Source organism: Jaculus jaculus, chromosome 1, assembly GCF_020740685.1.
Source record: "Jaculus jaculus isolate mJacJac1 chromosome 1, mJacJac1.mat.Y.cur, whole genome shotgun sequence".
NCBI lineage: Eukaryota > Metazoa > Chordata > Mammalia > Rodentia > Dipodidae > Jaculus > Jaculus jaculus.
In genome coordinates, this window is record NC_059102.1 from 192,585,955 (window position 1) to 192,611,438 (window position 25,484).

A 25,484-nucleotide genomic window follows, 5' to 3' on the forward strand; every position below is an offset into this window, starting at 1 on the left:
GGACCTAACAGATATCTATGGACATTTCATCCAAATGCTGCAGAATATACATTCTTTTCAGCAGCACATGGAACATTCTCTAAAATAGACCATATATTAGGACACAAAGCAAATCTTAACAAATATGGGAAAATAGAAATAATTCCTTGCATTCTATCTGACCACAATGGAATCAAACTACAAATCAATAGCAAGAAAGGCTATAGAGCATACACAAAATCATGGAAATTAAACAACACACTACTAAATGATGAATGGGACAATGAAGAAATCAAGAAGGAAATCAAAAAATTTATAGAGTCAGCCAATAATAAAAACACAACATACCAAAATCTCTGGCACATAATGAAGGTAGTCCTAAGAGGTAAATTTATAGCTTTAAGTGCCTATATTAAGAAATTAGAAAGGTCGCAATTAAACAACCTAATGCTTCACCTTAAACCCTTGGAATAAGAAGAACAAGCAAACCAAAAATCATTAGATGGGAAGAAATAATAAAGATTAGGACAGAAATTAATGAAATAGACATAAACAAACAAACCAAACAAACAAAAAATCCAAGAAATCAATGAAACAAAGAGTTGCTTCTTTGAAAGGATAAACAAGACTGATAAACCCTTAGCAAATCTAACCAAAAGAAAGAGAGAAGAGACACAAATTAATAAAATTAGAGTTAAAATACCATCACAACAGATACCAGAGAAATTAAAAAAGTCATAGGGACAACTATAAAAGCCTATACTCCACTAAGTATGAAAATCTGAAAGAAATGGATGATTTTCTTTATTTGCTACCCTAATATCTGACAAGGTAGACTCCAGTCCAGCATTAGTTCAGAAAGATAAGGAAGGCCACTTTATATTGATTAAAGACACCCTCCAACAGGAGGACATTACAATCCTAAACATGCATGCAGCTAACATAGGGGAGCCCAAATGCATCAAACAAATGCTATTAAAACTAAGGTGACAGATAACACCAAACACAGTGATTTATATGACCTACCTAAATTCAATCAAGGTGAGATTAATAGACATATAACAAGCATGGAGATCCAAGCAGCTATCAAAAATCTCCCAACTAATAAAAGTCCAGGCCCAGATGGATTCACTGCTGAATTTTATCACACCTTCAGGGAAGAACTAATGCCATTGCTTCTTAAGTTTTTCCATAAAATAGAAAAAGAATGAATCCTACCAAATGAAGCCAGCATCACCCTGATACCAAAATGAGGCAAAGATAAAACAAAAGAAAATTTCAGACCATACTCCCTCATGAACATAGATGCAAAAATTCTCAACAAAATATTGGCAAACAGAATACAATATATCAGAAAGATCATTCACCCAGACCAAGTAGGCTATATCCCAGAGATGCAGTCATGGTTCAAAATACACAAATTGATAAATGTAATACATTGTATAAGTGGACTGAAGGACAAAAATTACATGATCATCTCATTAGATGCAGAAAAAGCATCCAACATCCCTTCATGATAAAAGTCCTACAGAGATTGGGAATAGAAGGAATATATCTCAATATAATAAAGGCTATTTATGACAAGCCTACAGCCAACATATTACTAAATGGGGAAAACTGGAAGCTTTTCCACTAAAATCAGGAACAAGACAAGGGTGTCCACTGTCCCCACTTTTATTTAATATAGTACTGGAAGTCCTAGCTATAGCAATGAGGCAAGAGACACATATAAAAGGGATACAAATTGGAAAGGAAGAGATCAAGTTATCATTATTTGCAAATGACATGATTCTATACATAAAGGACCTGAAAGACTCCACCAGCAAACTGTTGGAGCTGATAGACACCTACAGCCATATAGCAGGATACAAAATAAACACACAGAAATCCATAGCATTCCTATATGCTAACAACAAACACACAGAGGATAAAATCAGAGAATCACTCCCATTCACAACTGCATCGAAGAAAATAAAGTACATTGGAATAAACCTAACCAAGGGAATAAAGGGACTCTACAATGAAAACTTTAAAACACTCAGGAAAGAAATTGCAGAAGACACTAGGAAATGGAAAAACATCCCTTGTTCCTGGATTAGAAGAATCAATATTGTGAAAATGGCAATCTTACCAAAAACAATCTACACATTTATTGCAATCCCTATTAAAATTCCAATGGCATTCTTCATGGAAATAGAAAAAACAATCCAAAAACTCATTTGGAATCACAAAAAACCTCAAATATTTAAAATAATACTGAGCAACAAAAATAAGACTGGTGGTATCACCATACCTGATTTTAACCCATACTACAGAGCCATAGTAAAAAAACAGCATGGTACTGTCACAAAAGCAGACACATACATCAATAGAACAAAATAGAGGACCCAGATGTAAGTCTGGGTAGCTATAGCCACCTGATATTTGATAAAAATGCCAAAAATACTCATTAGAGAAAAGACAGCCTCTTCAGCAAATGGTGCTGGGAAAATTGGATATGTATCTGTAGAAGGATGAAAATACATTTCTCTCTCTCTCTCTTTCCATGCACATTAAGTCCAAATGGATTAAAGACCTTAATATCAGACCTGAAACTTGGAAACTGCTAGAGGAAAAAGTACTGAAACCCTTCAACACATTGGTCTTGGCAAAGTCTTTGTGAATATAACTCCAATTGCTCAGGCAATAAAGCCACAAATTAACTGCTGGGACCTGATGAAGTTACAATGATTTTGTATGGCAAAGGATATTGTGAATAAAGCAAAGAGGCAACATACAAAATGGGAAAAAAATCTTTGCCAGCTATACATCTAATAGAGGATTAATATCTAGGATATACAAAGAACTCAACAACTTAAAAATAATAAGAAATCAAACAAGCCAATTAAAAAATGGGCTATGGAACTAAATAGAGAGTTCTCAAAAGAAGAAATAGAGATGGCATATAAGCCTCTAAAAAATGTTCTATATCCGTAGTCATCAGGGAAATGCAGATTAAAACTATGTTGAGATTCCATCTCACTCCTGTCAGATTGGCTACCATCATGAAAACAAATTACCATAAATGCTGGTGAGGGTGTGGAAAAAGAGGAACACTGTTGGTGGGAATGTAATCTGGCCCAGCCATTGTGGATATAAGTGTGGAGGTTCCTAAGACAGCTAAAATAGATCTACCATATGACCCAGCTATAGCACTCCTAGGCATATATCCTAAGGACTCATCTCATTACCTCAATACTTGCTCAACCATGTTTATTGCCACTCAATTCACAATAGCTGGAAATGGAACGAGCCTAGATGTCCTTCAACTGATGAGTGAATAATAAAGATATGGTACATTCATACAATAGAGTTCTACTCAGCGGTAAAGAAAAATGAAGTTATGATATTTGCAGGAAAATGGATGGATCTGGAAAGGATTACACTAAGTGAGTTAACCCAGGTCCAGAAAGCCAAGCGTCACATGTTCTCTCATATGTGGATCCTAGCTACAGATGACTGCACTTCTGTGTGAGTAGGAAGAAAACTTAGCAGCAAAGGCCAGTAAACTAGAAAAGAGATATAAAGAGAAGAGAAAGGAAGGGAGGAGAGTACTTAATAGGATGGTATTGTATATATGTAAGTAGAAGAATAGGTTAATGGGGGTTAAAAGGCCCAAAGTGAGGTCACGGGAAGACAGCAAGTAAAGGAAAGGTGGAGGGAGGGCTAATCAAAATCTAATATAAATAAATTATGGGGAATCCTACTTTTTTGGAAAATGGAACATTAATGAGCCATAGATTGTTGCTAGAAAACTTTCGGAACCAGGGATGAGATACCTTCCAGTGAGTTGTTGGCCAGGGAGGTCTATGATGCCCCCAAAATATTATAGGCCAATGCTGAGGCCCTTGGCTTCACACCAGGAATAGATGGTAATACCCTATTGCTGAAGACTCCACATACTTGGGCTGCAAGGCCACTGAGAAATCCTGCTGGAACTGAGCTAATAACCTCCTCCATGTAGACCAGCTGACAGAAAGCTGGAAGTAGCCATTCTGCATGAAGTTCAATGGGAGAAAGAGAAATCACCAGTGACTATACTCAACAGTGGACACTACAAGCCTTACATTTGGGCAGCCAGGCCACATGTGCCAACGGGTGTAACAGTGGCACACCTGTCATGGTGGATACCAACTGCCCTCTAATTGGACTGGAGGCCTGCTCCATGGGAGGGAATACATCCCTGATACTGAAAACTTAAAACAGGGGTAGTCATGAGCCCTAGTGGTGTAATGTCTGCTGCTGTCTGGCTAAATGCATATAAATATGCTTATCACACTGGCCAGTAAGCACTTCTCTTAATGTTCATACCCTTATGTTAATGCTACTCTCACTTTTCATAGAGAATATTCTCTTTTCAGATGGCAGTGACCTTGGGATGACTCAGAAGGCATCATGGTGCTGGAAAGAAGTGACCAGTGTGCTCAGTACCGTCATATCTCTATCACACCTTCCAAGGCTCAGAGTCTAATGCAGAAGTGGTGGAAAGAATGTAAAAGCTAAAGGAAGGGAAGGACTCCTTACAATGTGCTCCCCTAGACACAAAATGGCCTGGATATCCATGACCTCACAGTACCTGACACTACCTACACAAGACCATCATAAGAGGAGGAAAAGATCATGACATGAAAATAAAAGAAAGATTGAGATGGGTAGGAGATATGATGGAAAATGGTATTTCAAAGGGGAATGTTGGGAAGGAGGGAAGGTATTAACATGGGATAATTTTTACAATCATGGAAGTTGTTAATAAAAATTTGAAAAAAAAGAATGAATAATATTCTATCATTGAACTTTATATATCTTCAAATAATAAATTGTTTTGAAGTTCAAAGTTAGGAATTATTTAGTCACAGAATGAATATTATGTATGCATAAAATTATTCAGATATTTTTCTTGAGAATATGCAAAGTGCTTATCAGTTTAGAAGTCTCTTACATTAAATGTGTTTAATACCTTATACTTTTCTATTGAAAGATTTTTAGAACACTATTACACTAGTAATATTAAGAACTTCTACTGGCTTGAGCAATGATCCATACCCCTAGGGAGAAGTTTCTGCTGCAATCCCTACCCCTAACCTAGCATCTCTTTCTGTCACAGCCTGTATCACTCTAAAACTCTTACCTTGTACTCAGAAACAATTCTGAATTCATATAAATAAATGCTCTTTTATCAACCCACATATATGTATGTATATGTATGCATATATTTATATAATTTCTCTTTTATTATTATTTTCATTTATTTTTGCAGAGAGAGAGAGAGAGAGAGAGAATATAAATGACTGAATGAGAGTGAATACACCAAGGCCTCTTGCCAATGCAAATGAACTCCAGACACATGTGCCACTTTGTATAACTTGCTTTATGTGGGTACTGGGGGACTGAACCTGGGTTGTCAGACTTTGCAAGCAAGCACCTTTAAACAATGAGCCATCTTCTCAGCCCTAATGCTGGCTTTTAATTATCAATTAGCTGTCGAGATATACTTATTACATTTGTTCCTATGAGTATAGCAAAAACTTTACAATTTTCGTCTCATACAATCATGTAACATGTGTGATTGCAGAACTTGTCTAGGCATCACTAGCATCTAGCACAGGCACAGTACACTGTACATGGAAAGTCCTTGAGAAACATTTATTGAATGAATTAAGAGTGGATACCACTATTCACAATATCCCTTTATCAGTGAATTTTGAACAGAGATTAAAAAAATAATTGAGTGTCTTAGATATAAGCAAGCTAAAATATCCCAGAATTTTAATAATATTTTATTCTGTTTATAATTATAACTTTAAATTCTGATAATTTTTAATGTTACAAATGCTTAAAGAACTTATTGAGACTTATCTGAACCAAAATTTTTAAAAATGAAGAAACAGATAACAAATATATATTCTACAAATAAGTGCCAATTTTGCATAGTAATGTAGTAAATCAACACTTTTAGAGTTCAAAGAAATGGAAAGCTGGTATTGATTTATGGAGCCAGATTTAACAATACCCACAGATCAGAATCAAATAAATTTCAGAACTCAGTATTAGAGGAAAGGAAAAAAAAAAACTTTAGTTAAAATCTTTACAATAAAATAATTATTATAAATTTCTATAAATATGTATACATTACATTGTATTTTAAAAAGAATGGAAAATGATAGTTTTCAGGCAAATTTAATGCATAAAACACCATGTTATGTAGTATATGTCAGTGTACTATTCTTGCACAGCTATGTGAGAAAATGGCTCTGCTCTGGGCAAACATGATGAGCAACAGTGAGAACAATTCTGCAAAATTATTCAGTTTCCCAAGGAAATTACTGAAAAGAAAACAGTGAAACAGAAAGAGGCTGTATACTCATGCTTGATGGTATACAGAAGCTAGAATGACCAGCACTTATGTGATACTCGTATTTGCTAAGTAGATCCTTGGGCAGCATTGGTCTGAAGTGAAGAGTTAATATCCCAGAAATTGTGCTTTTATGCAGCCACATGGCCAATAAGGTAGATATTGTCATAAAGGTGTCCTACAAAATCTTCACTAATGTTTTGAGCAGCACGACGGGTATTTCGAATAAATTCTCTTTTTGACATTTTATTCTTCACATGAGGGCTAGTGAGGTCAATGGAAAGTAGAATCAAAGAGTAGCACAGCACATAGACAGCATCTGGAAGGAAAAGAAGACACTTCAAGTTATTAAGTTATTAAGCTTAAAATACTGAAGGGTACTGAATAGGGGAAAATGGCCAAAATTTCAAAATACCGAGATTAGTTACTAGCTGAAGGTGGGTGACCAAGCCATCTCAATCTGCCTGGGTATTTTTCCGTATTAGTATAGAAAGTCCCACATCCTAGGAAAGTGCACAAACCAAGACAGACATCATCCAGTCTGAATGGCAATTCAGTGAACACTCTTTTCTTTTCTTTTTTTTTTTTTTCAATTCAAAAGAACTTTAGAATGGCTGAGGAGTTTATAGTGAAAACTTGCTTTAGACTTTAAAATTTTCAATTGGCTTTATTTTCACTTGTGCTTTCAAATGGAATATTTGTAGCCAACTATTCATTAAATAAATTTTACTGTCAGATTATTTTTAATAGTTTTTTTTCAATTTTTTTAAATAACAACCTCCATGGTTATAAAAAAAATATCCCATTGTAAAGCCAGGCGTGGTAGCACATGCCTTTAATCCCAGCATTTGGGAGGCAGAGGTAGGAGGATCGCCATGAGTTCAAGGCCACCCTGAGATGACAGAGTTAATTCCAGGTTAGCCTGGACCAGAGTGAGACCCTACCTCAAAAAAACCAAAAAAAAAAAAAAAAAATGCCATGGTAATACCCTCCCTCCCCCTACTTTCCCCTTTAAAACTCTATTCTCCATTTTATCCCCTCCCCATCTCAATCAGCCTCTCTCTTATTTTGATGTCATGATCTTTTCCTCCTATTATGATGGTCTTGTATGATCAAAAAGCCACCATATATATTTTTGTAGATTGCTTTTTCAAAAACCTAACTTGAAATGATTTTTAATGAAAGGAAAATGTACCAATTTGGCACTAAAATTAAAAGATAAAGAAATATTAAGATTTATTAATATTCTCATTTGAGAGGTATATTTCCAGGTCAATGGAATCTGTGCATTAATTTCAGAAGTGCATCTTTGGGGGGGGGGATTACTATATCTGAGAATATTCAACAAAATAATGTCATCAGTGGTGAAAACAGTGGACACTGAAAGCCTCAAGTTTGGCCAGACAGGCCAAATGATTGAACGAGTGCAATAGTGGCAGGTCGGTTATGGGGGAAACCAACTACTCTCTAATTGGACTAAAGGCTTGCTCTATGGCCTGGTACTGAAAACCCAATCAAAAGCATATGGCAGGGGAGGTCATGAGCCTTAGAGATATAAATCCTGCTCTTGTCTAGATATATGCATATATTACTCTCACCAAATTGCCCTGAAAACACTACATTTAATGTTCATATTCATATATTAATGCTAATCTCACTTCTGGGTAGAGAAACTTCTCTTTGCAGATGGCAATGACCACTGGGATGACCCAAAAGGCAACACAGTGATGAGAAGAAGGGGTGGAGGAGTGTCCAGCAGTGAACTATCTCACACCCTCCAAGGCTCAGGGTCCACTGCAGAAGAGGTGGTGGAAAGAATGTAAGAGCCAAAGGAAGGGTACCATTTCTTACAATGCAACTGTCTGGACAGAAATTGGCCTCAATACCCAAGACCTCGCAGTGCTTAGCAATAACAGAAGACCCTCATAATAGGAGAAAAAGATGATGACAACAAATTAAAAGAAAGGCTAATGGAGAGAGGGAGGGGATATAATGGAGAGCAGAGTTATGAAGGGGAAAGTGGTGGAGGGGAGGGAAGTACCATGGTTTGTTGTCTGTAAGTACAGAAGTTGTCAATAAAAATACATATATATTAAAAAAATATTTACATGATCATATGGTTACACTTGATTTTCAGTAGTACAAGAAATGTTAACCTTGTTGCTTCTGTGGTATTTCTATTTCAGAATCTTTACTCTTAGTTCTATGCTAAACATTATGTCTTATAAAACATGTCATCAAATTTCATATAATATACAAATATTTTGCAATCTCTACTTAATAACATAAGTGTAATTTCTATATGAAGAAATAAGCAAATTTATCAAGTGAAAAATTTATATGCAAAACTCAGGCTGTAACACACACACATATATGCCAACTATATATATGTGTGTGTGTGTGTATATATATATATATATATATATATATATATATATATATATATATGTATATACCTTACTAAACTAGTATATGTGTGTGTGTGTGTGTATATATATATATATATATATATATATATATATATATGTATATACCTTACTAAACTAGTATATGTGTGTGTGTGTATATATATATATATATATATATATATATATATATATATATATACACACACACACACACACACACACACACATACTAGTTTAGTAAAATTTATCTTACTAAACTAGTGTGTGTATATATATATGTACATACATACATATATATATATATATATATATATATACACACACTAGTTTAGTAAGATAAATTTACTAATTACTTACTAAACTAGTGTATACATACATACACTAGTTTAGTAAGATAAATTTTCGTGGAAAATATTGTTACTTATGAATGTTTTATTAAAAGCTTTAAAATAATTTTGCAAGTTTTCAATTAGCTAGATAAAAATGAGTAATACTTGGGCTGGGGAGACAGTTCAGTGGCTAGAGGTGCTTGCTTGCAAAACATAATGGCCCAAGTTCAATTTCCCAGTATCCATGTAAAGCCAGACATACAAAGTGGTGCATGCATCTCAAGTTCATTTGCAGTGGCAAGAGGACTTGGTGTGCTTATTCTCCCCCTTCCTCCCTCCCTGTCTCTTGCAAATAAATAAGTAAAAATATGTTTTAAAGAGTCTAATACAAGAAGAATAATTTTAAATAATTTACATAGCTGAACTTTTTAACCATATATGGGGCTGGAGAGAGGCTTATCAGTTAAGGCACTTCTCTACTTGTCTATGAAGCCTAAGGACTCATGTTTGACTCTCCAGGTTCCACGTCAGCCTGATGCACAAGGTGACACAAGACACAAGGTCACAAATGCACACAACGTGGTGCATACATCTGGAATTTGCTTACAGTAGCTAGAAGTCCTGGCATGCCACTTCTCTTTCTCTTTCTCTCTTGTATTAAAAAAAAAAAAAAAAAGGCTAGTCTGTTGGGCTTGCCTCAAAAAAATTTTACAAATCAGTGTATTTATTATATATATGATTATGACTAACAAGATGTACTTCTAAATTTACATAAGGGAAATATTCCATAGATGAAGTCCCTGTTACTTTCATAAAACAAATATTTGTAATTCGTGCAAACATTTTTCCCCACAGTGAGAAAGTGTCTCATATTAAGAATGTTTTGGGGCCAGGCGTGGTGGCACATGCCTTTAATCCCAGCACTTGGGAAGCAGAGGTAGGAGGATTGCCATGAGTTCGAGGCCACCCTGAGACTCTATAGTGAATTCCAGGTCAGCCTGGGCTAGAGTGTGACCCTACCTTCAAAAAAAAAAATATATAAAAGAATGTTTTTGGGCTGGAGAGATGGCTTAGGAGTTAAGGTGCTTTCCTGCAAAGTCTAAGGACCCAGGATCAACTTGTCAGAATCCACACAAGCCAGTTGCACAAAGTGGTGCATGTGTCTGGAGTTCGTTTGCAGCAGCTAGAGTCCCTGGCACACCCATTCTCATTCTCTCTCTCTCTCCCCTCTCAAAATAAATAAATAAATAAAGAAAGAAAGAAAGAAAGAAAGAAAGAAAGAGAATATTTTGACCTGTAGGTTGTGATGGTAGGGGACATAATATTTTATATATATTCTTACCTGGACTAAGGCCAAGTTCTCGCATTAAATCAGGATTGCAAACACAGAACCTATGTGAGAACTTTGTTATAAGAGTTTCAAGATATTCCCCACGTTCTTCAGGGGCATGGATATGACGAAAGAATTCTCTCAGTGCATTTGGCAAGAATTGATTTCTAAAATTATGCAGTGTTACAAGGTCATCCAAGACATCTCTCCTATTAAAAGAGAAAATGGTACAGATTCAGTTAACTTTTTATAAAAATGTACGGGAAACCATAACTTGGCATTTTTCCATAGAAATACTTGATTACCGTATCAACAAATCCTATATAGATATAATGCTTACATTAAGCAATTTTGAACCCTTCACTTCACAAATAGTTTAGAGTGAAGCAAAAGAAATTACTATCATGAATGCAACTTATAAAATAAAGAAAAATTTATAGTACTACAAATGTCTGCTTAGCCCATGTGTGGTAGTATATTTCTATAATCCCAACATCTAGTATGGTAAGGCAGGAAGATTATGAATTCAAGACTAACATGGGCTATATAGAGTGAGACCTTGTTTTAGAAAAAGAGAAAGAATAAAAAAGAAAGAAGGAAGGTATGAACTAAGTATATGTATAACTATAATTCCATTTTTTCCTTGTTCTAATAATGAAAGAAATGAGAATCTTCACCCATTATATCAAGACACCTTGGCTGAAGTCACTGCTATTTATGAAGACATTTAAAATTATATATATATATATACTATACACATTGTTTTACAATTTACTTTTCTTGTTTTCACAATCTATTTTGAATATTTTATTTACATAAGATCCACCTTATTATTTTTAATGGCTCTGAAGTGTCCCATCTTATGGATTTAACAATCCCATGGACATATATTTAGGTTATTTATAGTGTTCTAAGTATACAGTATTTAAATATATACATATAATCACATATATATTATGTTTTAACCAACATCATGGTAATATAGTGATACTTTTTTTATTATTGGAGATAGGGGTAGGAGAAAGAAGAGAGAGAGAACTCTAGCCACTGCAAACGAACACCAGATTACTGGGATATCAAACCTGGGTCCTTTGGCTTTGCAGGCAAGCACCTTAAGTACTAAGCCATCTCTCCAGCCCTAGAGTAATATTTTGCATCAACAACATCCTTTAATTGTTACTGAATTGAAACTGATTTTATTTTTACTTTTTCAATTTTTAACAATTGTTTATGGCAGGAGTAGGAAAACTACAGCTAGCAAGCAAAATCAAGCCCACTGCCTGTATTTGATCACAGGGTCACAGTATTTTATTTACAGATGGCCTATGCCTGCTTTCCTAACACAAATGGAAGAACTCCATGTCACTACAACAGAGATCATAAGGCTAGCAAAGCCTAAAATAGTTACAGAAAGAACTAGTTCTCCAAATAAAAACTGTTCATACCTAGATAGTTAACATTTAAAGACAAAAAGAGTTAAGGACAACAGCATTACATAAAATACTTCTTTCAATGATAAGTATGTTGCCCGGGAATGCAAAACAATGATTATACCTGAATTATGTATCTCTACTCTCTAGAAAATTTTCTAGTATATAACAAATGTTTATAGACTGGTGTTAAAAAAAATCTAAGAAATAAAAAGACTGAGTATTGCAATGAAAAGGCAAATGTGTTTTGAACCACTTGTTGGTTTTGTGTTAGATCTGTAATATTAAAAATAGTAGCTTAGCTATGTTGTATAACTTAGTTTCCATATTCTTGTCTTTTAAATAACTAGAATAACAGAACCGAAGTTGTGAGTGGCCATCTGACTGGAGCAGATCACCAAGTACTATCTCTATTTGTGAAAGACAGACACTAAACATCAGTTTCAGAAATTTCAAACATGCACATGATACTTTTGTGTAATATTTCTATGCAAATATACACATGTGCTTATATTATTGTGTATCCCGGATTTATGAGTGTAATTTGTCTTTACAACATATTTTTAATGGGCACATGTGAGCACTTAGCTTCTAATTACACGAAAAATTAGATTATGGCTAATTACTAAGAAAAAGACAAGATTACAATGTCCCTAAAAATACTTGATTTTGGCTAGTTGTTTCAAGGATGTTGAGCTACATCTTGTGTGTGCATGTTTTTTTTTTTTTTTTTTTTGACTTAGTATCTCCGTGTGTGGCTCAGGCTGGCTATAAATTTTAGATCAACCTGCCTCAGGCTGTACCTCACCAAACCTTTTTTTTAAATTTTTTTTTTTTTTTAATTTATTTGAGAGTGACAGACAGAGAGAGAAAGAGGCAGAGAGAGAGAGAGAGGAGGAGGGAGGGAGGGAGGGAGGGAGGGAGGGAGGGAGGGAGGGAGGGAGAAGGGAGAGAGAGAGAGAATGGGCTCACCAGGGACTCCAGCCACTACAAACAGAACTCCAGATGCATGTGCCCCCTCATGCATCTGGCTAATGTGGGTCCTGGGGAATCGAGCCTCGAACTGGGGTCCTTAGGCTTCACAGGCAAGTGCTTAACCGCTAAGCCACGTCTCCAGCCCATCACCAAGCCTTTTTTAAAAAAATATGTATTTGAAACTTTTATAATGGCAACTTCTTCACCAGCAAATTAAAAAAATGCAAATAGAAACTTTTTTGCTGTCTGTATTGTTTTGCAATTTGATGATTAATATTTAGTATAGTATTTTTAGCATAGTTTTTAAAGTAAAATTTCACTATTAAAATTCTGATGAAAACTTATTATTATTATTAATTTTTTTACCTTTCATCAAGATAGATTCTTAGTTTTTTCCAGTTGAGTGTTCTTGTACAGAAGATAAACTTTGCTATCTCCTTGGGAGAATCATCTAGGATACCCTTGGACATAAAGTAGTTCACTCCCTAAGGCAGAAAGACACAGCTACATGAACAAAATCACTTTTTAGTACACATTTTAACAATTATTCAACAGCAGAATCATAACTACAAATTCTTCACAGCATTATTAGACTTTTTGATAGCTTTACCATGCAAAATACAAGCTATAGCCTCAACTAAAACTGGCATTTGTGGTTGATAGCTTACATGCAATGAAAAGTAGGAAGTTCAAAGTTAAGTCCTAAAGAAATCTTAATTTTTTGGTTCATGTTAGGTAAAAGTAGCTATATATAAATATGACCTAATCTGGAAGGGGATCAGGAAGAAACAATACAGATTATAAGATAAGTCTATAAGTCTATAATAAGACTATAAGACAGGTAGAAAGCAAGACTTCTTTAAGTTCAAATACATATTATGGTATACTTTTTTTTTGTTTTGTTTTGTTTTGTTTTCTGAGATAGTGTCTCACAGTCTCACTCTAGCTCAGGCTGACCTGGAATTCACTATGGAGTCTCAGGGTGGCCTCAAACTCTTCGAAATCCTCCTGCCTCTGCCTCCCGAGTGCTGGGATTAAAGGCGTGTGTCACCACGCCCGGCAATATTATGGCATGCTTTTTAAGGAAATAGCTTCTTGAGTAAATAGTATTCTACAAATCAAAGATTTAAAAACTGTGCTCTAGAAGGAAAAAATAATTAAATGATGCAACTTGGAGTGAAGTAGGTCAAGCTCCAAGTCTGTTTGTGGGTTTCATTGCTTTGGCTTTAAGCGTCATGACATCTTGTAAGAGTCTAGTTAAAGCACACACTGAGACAAAGTAAATATGAAAATTCTACTATTTTCCACAGGTATTATCTTTGAATTTCCTTTTCTCTGCATGCAGGTTTTCCAGAAAAGCATTACCCATAAGTTTGGATCTAATTTCAGTTTAAATCAACAAAAGAATAACAACCAAAAAAAAAAAAAAAAAATCAAGTGCTGAAGCCAGTGTTCTCACAAATATATGGAGGCCACATTCAAATAAATGTCAGGTGGATTTGAATGTGCAGTTATTGAAATAAAAGACAGGTGTGTTTATTTCAACTTGCAGATATCCAGATATATGCATTCCTATGAATGCTTATGTCTGAATACTAGTACAATATGTGTAGTCAATTGGTACAGAAAATGATGTATTATATACATGCAATGTACTGCTTTCACATATAAATTCCTTCAGCATTTCTTCACTTTACAAACACTTACATAGTACTCAAAAATATTGCACATATTAGACTTTAAAAAGCTGGAAGAATTTCTATAAGACTCTTAAGATAAAAACTTTCTCATACAATTTTTATCTTAAAAAAAGTTAAAGCAATTTGGTACCATGAGGTAATGCTTTTGAAAAGCTACACTTATCTGTAAAATGGAATTCAAAGGTACTTTTTATATAAAACAATTTTTATGAGCCATCAGAAACTTAACAGTAATATTATCAACTTTTCACGTGATTTTTCATACTATAAAAGCAATGCTACAGCAATGTCTTTAAAATATACATAATGAAAAGTGGACTGTGATAACATGAAACTTTCCTGTCAATGCATTGTAAGCCATATTTTACTAAACCCTGGAAACAATGGCTAAAATTATGTACTATGATCAAAATGAAGGCCATAAAACTTTGTTTGGAATGAGGCTCTCAGCAATGTCTAAGGGGGAGGAACTAAAGAAATTTTAATGCTTGTTCCATCCTTTTCTCCATTAGCCTGAATCATTGAGAGTTGACTGTATGTTTAATCAATCTTCCTATCAAGAGCTGAGTCATGTTTGTTCAAAATTTCCTTGGTGTAAAAAAATATGATTTTAGAGTTATTTCCAGCATATAACTTTAACTTAAAGAAAATAGAAGGTCAAGAATTATAGTGCTTCATCTGTATCAAAATCACTATTAGGAAATATAAAAATAACTCGAATATTTACCTTTAAAATTATGAAAAATAAACTCATCAATATGATCAATCAAGCAGAATATAAATCTCTAAATATATGGTAGGTACAATTTCTGTATTACTTGTGATTTGGTCATAAGCTAACCATTGACTGTGTTTCATTAAACACGATAAAATTGTTGTTGGCTATTTCCATTTGTGTGGAACATATGATTTGAGCACATTCCTATCTGATCTGATTGAAATTCTCCAAAATTAACTGAATATAATTGAGTGAGCATACACACACTAGTCCTGAAAACAAAGGAGTGAGCCTTTCAGGCCAAAGCCAATTTTATTGGTGTTATGAGGAAAGGGTGTATCAGTTTTAAGCCTAAGATTTCTCTGGAGAGAAAGATTCCTTTAGAAGTGCTATCAATGTAAATGTTAAGGATATGAACAGAAAAAGGCTGAGAATCAGATTAGAAGTGTAGAAAGCTGGTAATCATCCAAAGTTTCTCTTTGTATAAATACCAAAATACAATAATGTCACAATATTAGATGTATTAAATAGCTAGCCGTCCTTCGTTTAATAATTAAATTAAGTAGTTCTGGCTTTAGAAAAAGTTTTAGAGAACTGTAGACCTCTAGTCCACATAGCACAGTAGTGATTAATCACAATTCAAATATTCAGCACTGTGTAGGTGTATGTTTGTGACATGCATGTATATTCACATACATATATGCATTTAGTCATAAGCAAATGAATTCATGAACATTGGTATATGTCTATTTTCACATACAATTTCCAATAAAAGGAAAAGCTCAGTGTAGAATGGAGGATGATATTACTCACTATAAGAGTGAAAAATTTTTTAAGTCAGGCCTGTTACTTGGTGAAAACTCCAAGACGACACTTTTTTGTAAGACACCCACGTAGAGATTGGGTCAAGATGGTGTCCTCCTAACCATGCTTCAGCTCCCAGGGTAATATCAGGCAAGATCTGTGGGGCTCCACTGTGAATTGGTCTTAGCAGACTTCCAGCAGGTGTTTGGAGGGGCATAGCTGAGAATCTACTGAATCCCACACTGTGGGGTAGCCCACTAGACCCTCAAGTCCTCCCAACCACTCACCCCAGCCACTACTCCTTCACCAGGTTCTCTACTGCAGCTTACCGAGGCTCTTGTGCTCTCCTAGTAGGGGTTCATGTACCTTAGCTCTCTTGGCCTAGGCCACTGCATCTGTCAATGGAGCTCTTCCCTTTCTCCCAGAGGCCCTGCCAGGGACCGTGTATGTTGGTGACTCATGCACATTGCATCCATCAGTGATCCAAGTCTTCCCAACCTCCTGGAGGTTCTACCCCACTGCTTTCACCCATGTCTGACTCCCACAGGCTACGTCTACTGAGACCATAACCCAGCTGCACTCCTGTCACACTCAACTGTCTTGCATCTTTGGTGGGCTGGGCTAAAGGCTGCCACCACTCCCCCTGATCACAGACCCGAAACACCCTGTGCTTCCTATAGCACCCTTGTGTGTGCCCCTTGGCTATAGCCCCTGGCTCCCAAACACCAGACAACTCCCTGATCTGGCCAGGGTTGTGAAACACAACAACCCTCATCCCACTCCCAGTCACTACATGGGGCACCACATCAACCCCAGAAGGGGAACACAGGAAAACCAGGCAATCACCTGCATGGGGGAACCAGTGAGCCCTCCATAATCTGCCTATGTGGGTTCAGTAGGAGAGCAAGGGCAAGCACTACAGCCCAGAGCCTTAGGCAAGACACAGGTGAGGCCAGGTCAAAAGAGATCCCAGACCTCCAATCCCACCTCTGGTAGTAAGAACCAGCTCAGAAAAGCTGGTGCACTTATATTCTTCACGACCTGTGCATCCTGAAATACAAAGACATCTTTAACCTATTCTATTCAAACATAAAACACTCACTAAAGACACTACAAGACTCTTGCTTCCTCCTTAATTAAATAAGATTCCCATATTGTGATAAGAAGAATACAAAAGAAACAGGAAACATTAAATGGAGGGAGCTCCAAAAAGATTGCCTAGTCCCCACAATGGAAGTCTCCAATGAAATCATAGAAACAACAGGAATAAAAGCCCAATATGAAGACAAAAAATAATGTGACCCTGACCAAACAAATGACAGAACTAGCAGCAAATCAACAAAAATCAACAATAACATAAATGAAATCCACACAAATCTATATGCAGCAAACACAGGTGTGCCACAGTTTATAAAACAAAACCTACTTGACAAAAAAAAAAAAAAGAAAGAAACACCAACACCATCATAGTTGGGGAATTCAATACTCCACTATCATCAAGAGACAGATCATTAAAACAGAAAATCAACAGGGAAGTAACAGAGCTAAACACCACCATAGATCTAACGGACATCTACAGAACATTCCACCTGAATTCTACCAAATACACATTCTGCTGAGCAGTCATGGAACCTTCTCCAAAACAGATCATACATTAGGTCCTACAGCATGCCTTCATAAATTCAGGAAAATTGATGTAATTTCCTGTATCATATTAGATCACAATACTGTAAAGCTAGAAATTAACAAGAGACACTTCAGGAATTTCATAAGCTTCTGGAGATTGAACAACACACTTCTGAACAGTAAATGGGTAGTAGAAGAAATCCAAACAGAAATTGGGAAATTCCTAGAAATGAATGATAAAAGAACACAACTTACCAAACCTTATGGGATACAATGAAGGCTGTCCGAAGGGGAAAATTCATAGTACTAAAAGCCTTCATTACAGACACAGGGAGATCCCAAATTAATAACCTAACTATACACCTAAAGGCATTGGATAAACAAGAATAATCCAACCCAAAGAGCTCCAGACTGAGAGAAATAATCACAATCAGAGCAGAAATTAATGAATTAGAAACTAAGAAAACAATTAAGAAAGCTGATGAAATGAAGAGCTAGTTTTTTGAAAAAAATATATGAGATTGATAAATCCCTGGCCAATTTGATCAAGTAGAAAAAAAAGAGATGTCTCAACTCAACAAAATCAGAAATGGAAAAGAAGAGCTAACAACAGACATAAATGAAATTGAAAGAATCATTAGGACTTACTTCCAAAACTGCTCCACAAAATTGAAAAATATAGAAGAAACAGATACCACCTACCAAAACTAAACTCAGAGCAGATTAATCTCCTAAACAAATGTATCATATCCATTGAGATTGAAAAGGTAATCAAAAACCTACCCAGAAAGAAGTCCAGGACCACATGGCTTCTTGGCTGAATTCTGTCAAACCTTTATTGAAGAACTGAAACTAATTCTTCTCAAACTGCTTCACATAATTGGAGAACAGGGAATATTTCCCAACTCCTTCTATGAATATAGCATCAAGTTAAAAACAAAACCTGACAGAGATACAACAAGAAAAGAAAATTATAGGGCTATATCCTTGATGAACTTTGATGCAAAGATCTTGAACAAAATCCTCACAAACTGAATTCAACAATACATCAAAAGCATTATCCACATTGATCAGGTAGGTTTCATCCCAGGGAATGCAGGAATAGTTCAACATATGGAAATTGGTCATTGTAATACACCACATAAATATACTTAATCACAAAAGCCACATAATCATTTCCACAGATGCAGAAAGAAGGTCTTTGATAACATACAATATCATTTCATGATGAAAATGCTGTAGAGAATAGGCATGGATGGTTTATATCTCAATACAATAAAGGCTTTATAAAGCACATAGAGCCCAAGTAATACTTAATGGGGAAAGACTCAAGGAATTCCTATTGAGATTGGGCACAAGACAGGGGTGCCCATTCTCACCACTGCTATTCAACATAGTACTAGAAGTCTTATCCCAAGCAATAAGACAGGAGAAAGAAGAAAAAAAAAGGAATATAAATTGGAAAGGAAGAAGTGAATTTGGCTCTATTTGCAGATGACATGATCCTATACATAAATGACCTGAAATTCTCCATCTCAAAACTTCTAAAGGTGATTAATTCCTTCAGTAAAGTCACAGGATAAAAAAATCAACACACAAAAATCAGTAGCCTTTCTATATGCATGGACAAATATACACAGAAAGAAATCAGTGAGGCTGTCCCATTTTCAATAGCAACAACAAAAAAATTAAATTCCTTAAAACACCACCAACTGAGGATGTGAAAGACCTATGAAATGAAAACACAAAAACACTCAAGAAAGAAATTGAGGAGGACTTAGATGATGGAAAAATATTCCATGTTCCTGGATAAGTAGAATTAATATTGTGAAAATGGCAATTCTACCAAAAGCAACATACAGATTTAGTGCAATACCAATAAAAACTCCACCATGGCCTGGTGTGGTGGCACACACCTTTAATCCCAGCACTGGGGAGGCAGAGGTAGGAGGACTGCCATGAGTTTGAGGCCATCTTGCAATTCCCTAGTGAATTCCAGGTCAGCCTGAGCTATAGTGAGACCTTACCTTGGGGTAAAAAAATATTCCAGCATGATTGTTCACAGAAATAGGAAAAAAATGATCTCAAAATTCATATGGAATGGTATCAGAACTCAGATATCTAAACACATCCACAGCAAAAGAAACACCTCTGGAGGTATCATCATACCCAATCTAAAGCTATATTAAAAAGCCATGGTAGCAAAAACAGCATGGGACTTATATAAAAACAGAAATATAGACCAATGGAACAGAACTGAAGTCCTGGACTTTAAGTCAAGTAACTACAGCTACTTGATTTTGGACAAAGGTGTTAATAACATATGCTGGAGAAAGGACAGCATTTTCAACAAATGGCGATGGACGAATTAGATAGCCACATGTACAGAAATGAAACTAGAACCATTCATCTCACCATATACAAAAACCAAGTCCAAATGGATTACTTTAATCCTCAGTATGAGACCTGAAACTCTCCTCCTACTGGAGAAAAAAAGGAGGAACTCGGCACTATGTAGGAGTGGGGAAAGACTTCCTGAAAAAAAAAAAGCCAGTATCCCAGGAAGTTAAACAATCACTTAATCAATGTGATCTAATGAAGCTAAAAAGCTTTTGCACAGACAAGCATACCATAATAAGAGCCAAGAGATTGCCCACAGAATGGGAGAATAATTTTGCTAGTTATACCAGTGACAGAGTCCTAAAATCTAAAATCTACAAAGAACTCAAAGAACTAAACAATAACAATAATAATAAAACTTACTCCCAAAGTGGGACACTGAACTGAATAGAAAGTTCTTAGAGAAAGAAATACAAATGGCTAACATACACTTAAGAAATTGTTCAACATCCCTAACCATCATGAAAATGCAAGTTAAAACAACTATGAGAATCCACCTTACTCAAAGGATGGCAATCATTAAAAAAATCTAACAGCACCAAATGTTGGCAAGGATGTGGAGAAAGAGTGACCCTCATTCACTGTTGGTGGGAATACAATCTTGTATAACTACTGTGGAAATTAATATGGAGATTCCTGAAAAAGAGGAATATAGAACTACGAACAGACCCAGTTATTCCCTTAATGGGCACTTTCCTCTAAATGGTCCATGATTCACTACAGAGATATCCGCTCAACCATGTTTATAGTTGCTCAATTCATAATAGCTAAGAACTGGAATCAATCCAAGTACCCATCACTGGATGAATGGATAACAAAGTTGTGGTACATTTATACAATGGAATTCCTCATAGTAAAAAAAAAAAAAGATATAATGAAATTTGTAGAACATGTATGGACTTGGAACAGATCATACTCAGCAAACTCACACAATCACAGAAATACAATCGTTGCATGGTCTCACTCATCTGGGGTTCCTAACCTGGATCAGCTCAAACCTCATAGGTAAACTCAAGGTCTAGACAACAGGGATAGAAGGGTTTGTGGGGATGGAAAGGCGGGGGAGGGGGACACAAAACTAAACCCAAACTGGTACAGTATAAACCTTTATCCTTGAAGATAGACTAAAAGATTAGACCTCAACAAGAGTATGAGGGACGCACCTGAAAAGAAGGGCCCTGGAGAGGGTGGGATGAAGCCTAACCTTAAAAAAATTTTGGCTCTGGCCTGTAACTCCAACTACCAGTAAGCAGTTGCTACCCACAATGAGTTGTTGATTGGAGAGACCTATGAGGTCCCCAAAACAAGACAGACTTCAGTGAAAGCAGTTGATTACCTGCCTGAGGTAAAATGTAAAACCCTATTGCTGAAGATATCATATGCTGCTGGCACAGAACACAGGAAGACCTTGGCTGGAATCATGAAGAGAGTTAGACCCCAGACAGCATGCCTAGAGCTGAAAAGTGCTACATGAGCTACAAGAGGAAATGGCCAAAAACGTTTCAACCAACCAGGAGTCTAGGCTACTCAGAAGCAAACACCCTGACAGGATGTACATGCCAGTGCAATAGTTGCACATAGCCTTGGTGAGTACCCAATAATTTTATGATTGGCTAAGAGATGTGCTCAGTGGAAATGAACCCATATCTGGATGTGGGAATGAGGCTAGAATCCTATGGGGACAATGATTATGCTCTCTAATGTCAAGCTCCCACTGGTCTTTGGCAAAAAGAGGAGCTCCATCCATCAAATTCTCCCTAAATTAATCATGCTTATCCCATTTAACTTGTGCTGACTTCACTCTCTGTTGGAGAATCTGTTTTTCTTTTACAGAAGGTAGTTAAGACCAGAGAAGATAAACTACCTCCTTGTACTTCAGCCAAGTATCAGCAGAAACCATAGAGGAGATAGAGAGATGAGCAAGAGTGCTGCTTCCATGGTGAGCCTGACAATCAGTGCCAGGGTGAAGGAGACAGATGCTGAGAACACTCAACACTTACCAAAGCAGAAATACAGAGGATCCTAAGAACTCTTCACTGAAGTAGATTTAAAATACACCCACCATAGCTCAGAGAATTTTGTGGAAGAGAGGGTGGAAGGTTTGTAAGAGCCACATGTTGGGACATCAGGCCCACAGGCATTGTCTTCCCCCAAAACTGACCACTGATTCCAAAATGCATAATGCACAACTCTGTGGGGAATATCTACAATTCCACTGAAGAGGGCCACCATTGGAATGGGGGCAGGGATGAGGGAAAGGATGGTACCAACACATGATGTATTCATACTAAGCATGTACATAATAAAAAAATACATAAAATCACAACTCATGAGGGTGCCAATCCTATAGTAGGATGGGTCTAAAGCATAAAGATAAGCTCATCAAATCAAACTACTGGCTAAAATAATAACCCTTACATTGTTTCTGCAATAATAATAATAATAATAATAATAATAATAATAATAAAATAAATAGCGCTAGAGAAAAGTTATAGTAGGATAAATAAATTTTCCATTAAAAACAAATATTAGGCCACATTGTTTTCCAGAAATGACTAACTGGTAAACAACGTTCATACTACAAACCTGTATTTCTTGATAATTTCATCTTTGAAAACAGAACATCAAGCCAGGTCTGGTGGCACACACCTTTAATCTCAACACTCAGAGGCACAGGTAGGAAAATCACTGTAAATTCAAGGCCAATCTGGCTTACGAAGTGATTTTCAAGTCAGCCTGGGCCAGCAAGATCCTACCTCGAAAAACAAAAATTAAACAAACAAAAAATCTATTTGAAGTTAGACTTGATAAAAACCCTGTTTGTAATGTAGACATATGTTTACGTGTACAGACTTAAGCATGTGCATATGTATTGCTTTTAAAAGCTTTTCTACATATGTATTAAGCATGAGTACTCTTTGTAAATTATTTAGTGATTGATTCTAAGTACATTAAGACAAAAGTTTTGCCCTGAGAAGATTTAAATGGTATTTTGGTGGTAAGACAGGTACATGAATAACTAAAATCCATCCATGTGACAAGTTAATGATTCAAGGCAGATAAATAAGACCTAAGTGAATAAGTGTGTACAATAAATAGTTCAAATCACTATGAGATAGGACACCTGGACAAGATTTGAAGGAAGGAAAAGGTCTTATACTTATCTCTGAAGGTACAAACACTGGAGAAGAACATTCTATAACTATTGTGTCACAAGATCAAAAGCAATAAAATATTAAAAAGTCATACTTCCAGGGAAAAGGAAAAATATCTTGGATTTGATAATAAATCTGGAGCTGGACTGTAGAAAAGTAGTACTAAATTTTAGGGCAAAATTCTCTACCCATATATAACTGGAAACCTCTGATAGTTATGTAACAAGAGGAGCAATTACCTACAATATGAATCTGACAATACAATAATCCTTCTTGGTTTTGCCTTCTGACTTCTCAATTGTCCATAGGGATAACCTGAAAATAACACTATGTAAAACTCCAGAAATGCTTCATAGTTTTAAATTATTATGTGAGCAGTGATGAAATCCCCTGTTGCCTACCTCTATCCTATCTGTATCTCCACTGTATATAACACAAAACCATTAGTCTCTTGATTTTAAACCTGCTGAATGGGCAGCAAACAAGATGTACAGAAAAAGTGAGAGTTGGAGCTGTATATTAAGGATTTTGTGTAAGACTGGTCAGAGGGAATAGGAAGAGTCTTTGAGATTTAAGAAAGAGATGCATAAACACAATTTTAAGCTGTCTTTTTAGTGGCTCATGCCAGAAATGTCAACACTTAGGAGGCTGAGGCAGGAGTATTGCAACAAATTTTAGGCTAGCCTCATATAGTGAGTTCCAGACTAGGTTGGTCTACAGTATGAAGGAAGTCTGAAAAAAAAATACAAAAAAAAAAAAAGAACCAACAAAGAAAGATAAAAAGAAAAGAAAATACCACTGTCAGTACCATCAGATGGAAAGGAAGCAATTATATAACAAAGGTGAAAGAACTTAACTTATAGGGAGAAAAATGTGGCTCTGTCACATAATGAGGTAAGCATAAGCACTTTACTCACCTGTCCAGAGTCTTGGCTTTCTTACCAGTAAGAACCTTACAGTGTTTCTGCAAAGACATTAAAGTGCCTAGCACAAGAAACACAGTGAGTTTCCTTTTAAAGAGCTCATGGAGACCAGGTGACCAGGAGCAAAGAATGTGATGACTTTCAACAGGTCTGAACTTCTTGAGTCAATGAAGATGGTTTTCTGCTGGAGTCTAAAAGGCTTTGGAAACTGTTGGCCAAGGTACCAATACTGGTTTAGGGACAGTTAAGTTATTAAGAACATGGAAAGGGAAAATGGAGCTCACAGTGCTTTTCTTTTTTAAAATTTTTATTTATTACAGACAGAGAAAGAGAGAGAGAGAGAGAGAGAGAGAGAGAGAGAGAGAGAGAGAGAGAGTGAAAATGGGCACGCCAGTGCCTCTAGCCACTGCAAATGAACTTCAGATGCATGCGCCACCTTGTGCATCTGGATTATGTGGGACCTGGAGAACTGAACCTGGGTTCTTTGGCTTTGCAGGCAAGCACCTTGACTGCTAAGCCATCTCTCCAGCCTGGTTTCCTTCTTAGAGAAGACATCTGGGGAGGACTAGAAAGGAAAGAGTGTTTTTATGTCTTTGCAGAGAACAGTGAAGATCTCAACTGGCAATCGTGTAGATATAACTAGAACACAGTAGGAGTGACCAAGTGGCAAGTAGTAAGACTTCAGGTGAACCTGGCTATTGGAGAAGTTTAGTTTGAGTGATGAGAGTGCTTGTGAGCATGCCAAAGCCATGAGGCCTACCCCAGCACTGAAAAAATTCCAAGTGAAGGCAATGTAAATAAATACCAACAACATCTGCCATAAATAGTCACAAAATAGTTACTGCAGAATAGAGTGGATTCCAGAAAATTTGGCATGTGAAGCTAATGACAAGTACTGACAACTGGCACAGACGCTTGGCAGAAATGTTGTGTATGTTAGTATCAATACAAGAAATCACAATATAATAAAACTGCCACATATTGGGCAAAGAGCAGCTTAGTAAGAAATGAAAACAACTGACTGAGGTGGGCACAGCATACACATACCTGTAATCCCAGTACTTGGTAGGGCTGCTGGCGGGAGAACTGAGGCAAGTTTGAGGTCAGGCTGAGCTGGGCTATGGTAGTGAATTTCAGGCTGGTTCTGTGCTACAGGCTTTGTAATGAGACTGTCTCAAAACAAAACAAACAAAAAGTGGTGGGAGTGGTAGTGGTGGATTTTAGCTAGTCTTGCTCAAAGTTGTCTTTTATATATCGATAAATCCAGTACCATAATAATAAACCTGTTCTTAGAATATATAAGGGAAAGCAAACAG

At 36.2% G+C, this 25,484-nt stretch overlaps 1 protein-coding gene across 3 annotated transcripts in view; it reads right to left on the reverse strand.

The window, feature by feature from the left end:
- Nucleotides 1-6,179: 6,179 nt before the first annotated feature.
- The window catches only part of Fbxo8 (F-box protein 8), a 56,600-nt gene continuing 37,295 nt past the window's right edge, over nucleotides 6,180-25,484 (reverse strand). For all 3 annotated transcript variants that reach the window (XM_004657126.3, XM_045160371.1, XM_045160383.1), the window contains 3 exons: nucleotides 13,209-13,327; nucleotides 10,450-10,646; nucleotides 6,180-6,689 (listed from right to left, as the gene is read on the reverse strand). In XM_004657126.3, the coding sequence (XP_004657183.2) occupies nucleotides 6,502-6,689; nucleotides 10,450-10,646; nucleotides 13,209-13,327 (504 nt within the window). In that variant the 3' untranslated portion in view covers nucleotides 6,180-6,501. The remainder of the gene's footprint in view (nucleotides 6,690-10,449; nucleotides 10,647-13,208; nucleotides 13,328-25,484) is intronic.